Source organism: Colletotrichum tamarilloi (genome assembly GCF_030869305.1).
Source record: "Colletotrichum tamarilloi strain Tom-12 chromosome Unknown Scaffold_311.1, whole genome shotgun sequence".
In the NCBI taxonomy this organism is placed as follows: Eukaryota; Fungi; Ascomycota; class Sordariomycetes; order Glomerellales; family Glomerellaceae; genus Colletotrichum; species Colletotrichum tamarilloi.
Window position 1 is genome coordinate 1 of NW_026849694.1, and position 8,692 is coordinate 8,692.

The window sequence follows — 8,692 nt, forward strand, 5'->3', positions numbered from 1 at the left end:
ATGAAACAGACGTTTGCAGCATGAACTCTTGCAAGGGCGAGCCATCTTATACCTGATCCATTCAATTTGCTCCCCCTATTTTGGCTCCAAAATAGGTTTCTCTCGAATTTCCCCACCGCTATCATGGATCCATTCGGAATCGAGTGTGCAGGGTTGCCTGTCCTGAAGTGTGCTGATCAATTCAGTGGCCCAACAGAGAGCAACCGTCATATGAGGGTGATATGGTCAGCCCAACATTTCACAGACGGCTGCGCTCTGCCCTGGTGGCGACTGCCAATCACCCTCCCAACTCAATGAAAATGACGTGAGATCTCAGTCTCGAGATCAATCACGACTAAGAGGACTTGCATGTTCGGATGACACTGGTATTCAGTGATGGTCAATTGAGAAACTTCCTGTTGCGCAAGATTCAGGTGGTCTCTGCGAAGTAATTCACTAGAGAGCAAATAGTGCCGGCTTCACGGCAGCCCCCTGAAATATTTCTGGCCTCAGATACTGGGCTGTAGGTTCATTTCCGCATTTTTCCGATAGCTCTTGCCTTCTCCCGATGCGCGATACCATCCATATGAGTGGTTCGCAACTACTGGGATTGACCCCCGAGTCGAGCCCAATTCCGGGTTCATACGCCGCAGGCCCGGAGTGAGTTGAGTCCAAACGTTGGATCTTCGAGTTTCATTTAAGTGAGTCGTCTTCTCTCTTTTACTCGTTCCATGTTGTGACATCAAAATAGCGCAGAGAGTGTGCCATAGTCAACTACGCTAGGCCCCATCAGCTCGATCACTTGGGATGCTCCGTGATAACGGCGGATTTGCAACGGCCTATCTGTGTGGTGAGCTGCTGTGGCATGCCCATGACGAGCTTCCGCTCCGCTCCGCTATTGAGGAGCAGTACCGTTAACCAAAATCAGTCATTAGAAGCTTAAGTCGAGATATGCTATTGCATACAAAGCCGTCGTCTCAGGCAAAGTTTTCTTATCTTGTGAGCCGGGCAAGCCAGACAATCCTCCTTGATGAACATGAGGGTAAACATGACCCATCGGACTCTTCGGATCCTTGCAGGCGTTCCCACAGGTGCTCGCCATCATGTGATGAAGATTACAACGCTTTCCCGGATTGATGAGACCTTTCTACAGGGGATACCTCGATGGCCTAGCAATCTTCGTCGGCTCTTTGCTCGAGGTCAGCCCACGCATGGACTCCGTCGCAATCTCGGATCCCGCAATCCGGGGGTTCCGCTTGCTGTTGGAAAGCTACACTCCAAGGTCGCAAGAGAGATAGCATAAGGAATCAGACCATCTCATCACAAAGGTCCTAGGATCCACTGGGACAATGGCCGGGCCACTCAGAAGGTTAGGAACGTATCGTGTCACAGCTACAGCCCTCAGCTTGAAGTGGTGCGAGTCGGTGAGTCGAAGCGGCGAAGCCCTCTGTGTAGTCATGCGCTCGCCGGCTCTTGCCCGGGCGCGGATCTAATCATGAGTGAACAAACATTAGTCTCGACAGCTGATATTGAACGCGAGCAAAATACCTCCAAAGCCAAACTACGATGATATTCTTGAATGAATTGTCTCAAATACGGGAACCATTCCGCTTTGAAAGCTCTTACAGCTGGGAGAGGCGCAATCCGCTTGTGTGCCATCCTAGTATGCACTTACTACATTCAGCTGAGTGATCCAATGCCCAGGCCGACCGCAGCAGTTTCAATCATTGTGGGTTGTAGCGCATTGCAGTGAAATTATGGACAGCAAAGGAGGTGTGTCACTCTGGAGCATGTCTGACTAACTCAAGGCAAGCGTCGGCAGCGGGTGCGATGCGATGCCAATTATCTTTCCCTTCTTCCCCTCTCTGTTAAGCTTTTGACTGGATCTCGAATGATATCCTTCCTAGCAGCTGAATGAATCTGTGAACGTAGTTTAGCTTGCTTTGATAGCGACACTCATTCACAATGTTTCACGTGTCGTAAGGATCTCCGCGGTGTTCGATGGCCAAAAAACCAGATTATCGCATTTGGGAGACCTAAGATGCCAGCCAGGTACGCGCCTGGTCAACTGCACCGAGCTCTCCCCATGTTTCCATACGCGGCCCTGCTGCGACTCGGCGGACCAAAGAGGCCGTTTGCAGTCGCATGCAGACTTTTTTGGTCCAAGAGTCAGGACGATAAGAGAAGGATTTCCATCGTCGGCTTAGTCTAGGTCTTGCTCAGTCCCTTCAAGCTCATTTGGCTAAGGGTGTTGTTTCCTCATCTAATTTGCAGCAGCCAACGAGCGCGCGCTCGTGCACCATTCCAGCTAAAACTCTTCAAGCCATCGCTTGGCACTTGTCAGAGAGCCCGATCAGTCTGGGGATTCTCCCGGGCGTAGATCGTTGAGGAATGGTCTCTGCACTCCCCAATGCTGAGCTGAAGCTGAGAGATCGATCGTCATGAGCATAATATGCTAAAGACGCAAGCGTCTACAGACCCGGCATTCTGTTCCCTATCTCCTTGGTTGACGGCCAAGGCTCTTGCTCTCGACGGTGAGCCTATCTCGTTGATAAAACAGCCTTTAAACTTGAAGCGTCAGCTTGTGACAGCCCCAAGGATATAGCAGTGCCAGCTCGGCTAGCTTAGGGCGTCGCACTTTGCCTCAGCCGTTCTCGCTAACCTCAGCGTTGATGGGACTGTACAGCCGACTCGTCATGGCTGGGAGTCGTGCACTACGGCGCCTAACGAGTCCCCTGCATCAAGTCGACAGGACCCGCAGACAGGCTTGAAGAGGTTCACCGCCATATTGCAGATGGTTCGTCAAGAACCCCGGTAAATCAAGCGACGTGTATCAGCATCACCACACTACCGCGGGGCATTTCCTTCATCTGGACGATGCTGAATATACTACATAGTCAGGTCATCGCCAACCATCCCATTTCATGAGCGAGCGCGGAGTTGCTTGCCACCATGTATGTGCGGAACGAGGCCCAGCTTAGTAATGGCGGTTCATTTCGAGGCGCTCAGGAGATGGATACTTCAGTTTGTTTGTCACCCGCGTGCCATGCCGTTAACAAGACGGGACGACTCAAGCACGACGTCGGCCAGTCGGCCCAGTCAAAACGCGCGCCAAACCCTGCACTCTTCAGTTTATGGCCTACTCCGCTTGGGAGCCCCTGAAGTGGACCTTAGGCCAATCAGGTAGGGCCGCGTTATCGATCGTTCAGAAAGGCACAAAGTCAGGTGATTGAACCTTGCAAATTCCGCGACATTTGATCGGGGTATCCGTTCGAGTGCGGTTAGGCGACGATACAAATGAGTGCGGGGTAACAGCGAATTATACGTTGATCCGTCCCTATTTCCCGTATCCCCGCCAATCAAGAAATCTGGAAGGAAAAAGAACGGGAGAAACACTGGAGACATATGTTTCGTCGCCTTGCAGTATTCGATGAGAGTTCTTGAATTTTTCATCTTTCAGCGGACTGAATCAATCTTAAAGGCAGTCTCACGGACTCTCCCTCTGCTGTCAATTTTCTAGATGCGCCTCCATCTTGTTTCTTGACAATATGTCCGATCGAGGAGCCTCAACGCCTCGCGTGTTCTGTATACGACATGGTAAGCATTAAGTAATTGGCGCTCAGTACTTTGCCTGACTTATCTGGGATCTAGGAGAGACGGAATGGTCCCGAGAAGGCCGCTTCACCGGGGTTACAGAAATTGATCTGACCTCGCGGGGAGCACAGCAGGCTTCCGATGTTGGAGAACTTTTGTTCGGCGGAGGCAAACTCGTTGACCCAGCTCGCCTAGCGAACGTCATTGTCAGCCCGAGAAAGAGAGCGGAGCGCACTCTCGAAAAGCTTCTACCATCGCCGCTGAAGACGTCGTCAGATGATGTCAATTTGGAGGCGAAAATCATCACCGACAAAAACGTCGCGGAGTGGGATTATGGCAAGTATGAAGGTAAGACAGACAAACAAATCAGATGTCAAAGGCAGCAACAAGGATTAGACAAGGAAGACGCATGGAATATCTGGCGCGATGGATGCGAGGGCGGAGAGTAGGTCATGAACACAGACACAATGACCTCCTTGTTGCAGCTAATACCTCGATGGTCTTTAGGTCAAAGAAAGACGTTACTGAGCGGTTACTTCGACTCATTGTTCAGATTCGCAAGATTCAAGAGCCTCACATGAAGGGCGATGGGCCCGGCGATGTGCTCGTTGTGCGTTCCCCATTCCGTGGAGGGCGCGTTGGCCATTCGACACTCCCTCATTGTTGCAGTGGCTAACACTGGGGGCACTACAGGTTTCCCACGGTCTCATCCTCCGATGCTTTTGGAAGCTTTGGAACGGCTTTGAGATTGATCACAATATCTCTATCGATATAGAAACAACGGGGATGTTTGTTCTAGGGTTTGTGAACATTGGATGCGACACTGTCTCGATACTGTAACACTAATTCTGGCCAATAGTTACAAGGGTAATGACATCAATAAGCGAAGTTTCTACCTCGGCGTATCTCTACCGCTTGCGGAGCATGATGGAGAGAGAGAGTCTCAGAAAAAACCAAGGGCAATTGCTTCTGAAACCCCATCTTAGTCGGCTCTCAAGACTCTGACCAGCCGCTCAGTCGAGGCAGGCGATATGCGATAGAAGACCTCTGTTATGCCGGAGAGTAGTGTATTGGAAAGTCCGAGATACCCCAAAACTATCCCGGCACGCTTTAGCTTCACCCTGAAGAGCTGAGTACAAGGTCGGGCCGATCCTTCATCTGCGCCCCCCGGAAAATGGTACACTATAATCTCCATGTCTACGTAGAAGATCTTCTGTCGCTGGCCGCAATAAGTAATCCATCAAATGCTGCATGTAGCTCTGAACTGTAATCCTCCCGCTGTTCCAAAAAGTCTCGAATCGAGTCATCATAGTCGTGATAGAAACCTTGCAAAAATTGGCTAGACGTTGCGAGGATCGACATGGCTTTTTCGTCCGCATGTTGGGCGATGACAGGCAGCAGCTCGAGCTCCCTCAGGCAATCACCGTCGCATTTCTCTATGAAAATACGCAGAATTTCGTGCTTGTTGCGGATTATCGCCGTATGCAGTGCCGCTCGACCTTCCGGATTGCGTGTGTTGATTGTGGCGCCATGTTCCAGGAGTAAATCGACCATCTCTGTCAAACCGCCAAAGCTGGCCGACGTGAGCGGGCTACTGCGATGCCAGCCCTCCCGAATTTCAGGGTTGGGATTCGCGCCAGCTTTCAAGACCATTTCAAGAGCTGCGTGGTTGTGACTGTCAACTGCGTGCAAGACTGTGGTGCGACCACTTTCATCCATCGAGTTTACGTTTGATTTACCTCTAATGAGGAGTTCCATAACCTTCAGCTGCGCCCTGGCTGTGGCCCAGTCTAAAGCCGTACGCCCCTTAGCGTCCTTCTCCAAGATGGCATTCGGGTGCCTCCTGAGCTCGTCGACCAATAAGACCCTGAAATTTGGATCTTCTGCGAGCAAGATCCTGTGGATCCGTGGAAAGTGTTGGTCATCAAACCAGTCTCGATTTCGGTCACTCCAGATGGGTTTTAGAGCCACTTCCTCTTCTGAGTTGCATTTTTTGCGGTATATAAAGTCATTCACGTGGTCATACGATCTGTACTCGTTTCAGTCGTCGGTCATACGACCTGTGATCATTGCCATCGTCCCACTCACTCGTTGTCGACTGGTGCCCCTTCTTGCAGCAGGTACTGCACTGTAGCATACTGGTTCAGTCCACCATAGAGCGCCCACTCATGTGATGTTAGCGAATCGCGTGTGTTACGACAAGTCTCGGAAGGAAAAGTCTTGGAAGGAAAAGCAAATAGCGCAACATACCCTCACCAAGCTAAACCCTCGGGTTGCGCTCTGGTCGCCGGGTTGTGCTCGCCCTTGAGAGAACAATTCCCTTAGGCCGGAAATATTACCGTTCATTGCATATATGACGGACAAAGCTGTGTCTGGAACTACATTTTGGACGGCGAGCGGCCGCTGGGGTCCCGACTCATAGATGTAAGGCGTCGAGTTCTGCTCGCCGCCAATAGCGCCGTTGATAAACCACTGGCGAGGCCCGGAGTACTCGCGAGAAGGTACGATTGAATATGTCGTGTGTCGCTGCTCAGTGTTCACTGCAACGCCCCGGTACGACCTGTTGTCCTCAACCAGGACGACCACATCAGATACTGGCTCCACGGAAGGTGGTTCACTAGAAATGCCCACAAGCTCCTCATCGCTTGTACCGGGGGCCGGCTGGGTGATGAGACTATAGGGTCCTCCTGTGCCTTGCGCAGCTGATGGATGGCTTGCCCCAGCAGGAGAAGCCTGAAGATGGTGGGGAGCTTGAACCCCAAAATGATCTCGACTCGGAAAACTCAAGTTGGTATCGATGTGCTGCAGTCTATCGCTTGTCATCAGCAGCGGGGGTGAGGCTTGTTCGATGTACACAATGGGTGCGGGTGAAGTTTTTCGTTTGCGCTTGCGCCCTGGCGGTGTCTGACTGTCTGCCCAGACACTCGCTTGCGTTTCGTATAACGTCAGTAGAGCATCAACTTGCCTTCCACACCGTTCTGAACTTTTCCGATCAACCGACCTAGCAAGTTCCTCGAGAGACTGTTTGTCCCATCGATGTGTCACGCTGAATGATCGGTCAGAGCGCGGCTTTTGGCTTGGAGGGTGGGCTCACTTCGACATGGGTATGGCTAGGCCGCAAATGAGTGCTCCAGGGCCCCCCACTTTACCCAAGCAGCTTTTCAGCCGGTCACCTGCTGTTGCGAAAAAGTTGCAGTTTTGTCTGATCTTCCGTTTCTCCTCTTCAGATCCCTCTTCCTTCACTGTGATGAGGTACCTCGTTAGCACGCTTCGGCCAAGACCAGAACCGCCCTTGGCCTGTAGGTTGCTAAACGCTACGAGCAACACGTTTCTTTTGGCAACCTCAAATGTGGTCCTGGATAGACTGAGCGGTACGAGTTCATCGTAGAGGTGGATCGGAAAATCGTTATCAGGCTCGCGGACGATCTGTTGCTGCACCCATGCCTCAGGATCTCTTTTTGGATCATCTGTTGGGCCGAAGCGGGGGATGAATTTGTTCTTGACGATATCGGCTACGGAAGAAGGCAGCTTGTCCCAATTCGATTTGATTTGCTCGAGGAAAACCTCTATAGCGTCAAGAAACTGTATACCGTGAGTGAGTTTCCGGCACGGGCGAGAATGGCGGTACCTCCGGGACTAGCAGTCGGTCGGGGGGGTTATCCCCGCTATCCCCGCTTATTTCTTGACATGCTCGCAATAGCGCATCTGCAAATTGACGACTTTCCATGTTTCCCATGGTGTGAGCGTTTGTTTAGAGGCAGCTGTGACGAGGCTGTGGCGGAGGCAGCGTCGGTTGCGCAGGCTTTGTGGATGTTGTTGGCAGAAGAAGTGGTGATGGCTGTGGATGGAGGACAATGTTAGACGAACAGGGGTTTTTGAGTGAGCTCGTCTAACATCTGGTCGGCGGCAGGGGGAAATGTTAGACGAACAGGGGTTTTTGAGTGAGCTCGTCTAACATCTGGTCGGGGCAGGGGGAAATGTTAGACGAACAGGGGTTTTTGAGTGAGCTCGTCTAACATCTGGTCGGGACAGGGGGAAATGTTAGACGAACAGGGGTTTTTGAGTGAGCTCGTCTAACATCTGGTCGGGGCAGGGAAATGTTAGACGAACAGGGGTTTTTGAGTGAGCTCGTCTAACATCTGGTCGGGGCAGGGGGAAATGTTAGACGAACAGGGGTTTTTGAGTGAGCTCGTCTAACATTGTGTTCAGGAAGGGGTGGCGGAAGGGGGGTGGGGGGATGGAATGGCCGTGGCAGATCGCTAGCTGCTGCCAAAAAGTCTCCCAGCCAATCTCGGGCGCGTACCGCGGCAGGCGTGCACCCAAAGGAACCGCCCTCCGGACGTGCCACGAGCCGTCCTAACGCTCAATGGTGGGGATGAGTATCCGCCCTGCCGCACCCCCCACATCCACAGGAGAGATCCCAGGGTATATCAATGTACACTGCAAATGTGCTCACTCCCCTTCCCACACTCACGCCCTGCTCCATTATAATCGGCCTTGGGGATGGGGTGGACCACCGGTTCGGGGCGATATCAGCCACACCCTGCTTCCACATGGGCTCGAGAAACGTGCTGTGTCCCATGTATGTATGTACTGCGCACGTGCCCACTGGAGGACTCCGTGACGTCTTCTCCGCACACCCCTGAACGGCAAAGACGGAGGTGCCAGTGCATGAACCTGCCACTATCAGGATCCGGGGTGGAGGACCGTGCCACCTGCGTGGTGTTTTATTTGTAGTGGGCAACTAGCGTATACCAATCCTTCCTGACACCTTCTTTCGACCTCCTACGGTGGATTGTTTACTCACGTCTCGGACCCTTAGTCCTGTCGTCGGCAAGGATTCGCCGGGAATGGAAACCTCCTTTTTCGGTCGTCTCTGCGTCGTCACCATGCCGCGCCATTCTTCCATCTGATTGACAGAGTTGATGAAGCAAGGCCATGTAAGAACGAATCAGGATCTCGCGCAGGAAAAGCCCTCACCCGGAATGCAATCAACTCCAGAAGCAGTACGGTTCTGTACCCACACACAATCAAGCAGAAAAGACGTGTGATTTGATCATGTCTTTGCATTCCCACATCCACAGTGTAAGTTCCATCAATTGTGCTACTCGCGTTGAGG

General features: G+C 52.2%; 2 protein-coding genes across 2 annotated transcripts; one reads left to right on the forward strand and one right to left on the reverse strand.

Annotated features, from left to right (window-relative positions):
• Positions 1–3,527: 3,527 nt before the first annotated feature.
• CTAM01_17029 (uncharacterized protein) lies at positions 3,528–4,559 on the forward strand (the record flags this gene model as incomplete). The annotated part of the gene is made up of 5 exons (XM_060533021.1): positions 3,528–3,576; positions 3,631–4,018; positions 4,081–4,183; positions 4,267–4,373; positions 4,433–4,559. 5 exons carry the CDS (start codon positions 3,528–3,530, stop codon positions 4,557–4,559), a joined length of 774 nt encoding a protein of 257 aa, XP_060372400.1.
• A 211-nt stretch (positions 4,560–4,770) lies between these two features.
• CTAM01_17030 (uncharacterized protein) lies at positions 4,771–7,309 on the reverse strand (the record flags this gene model as incomplete). The annotated part of the gene is made up of 5 exons (XM_060533022.1): positions 4,771–5,602; positions 5,662–5,738; positions 5,824–6,500; positions 6,723–7,155; positions 7,202–7,309. 5 exons carry the CDS (start codon positions 7,307–7,309, stop codon positions 4,771–4,773), a joined length of 2,127 nt encoding a protein of 708 aa, XP_060372401.1.
• Positions 7,310–8,692: the final 1,383 nt, after the last annotated feature.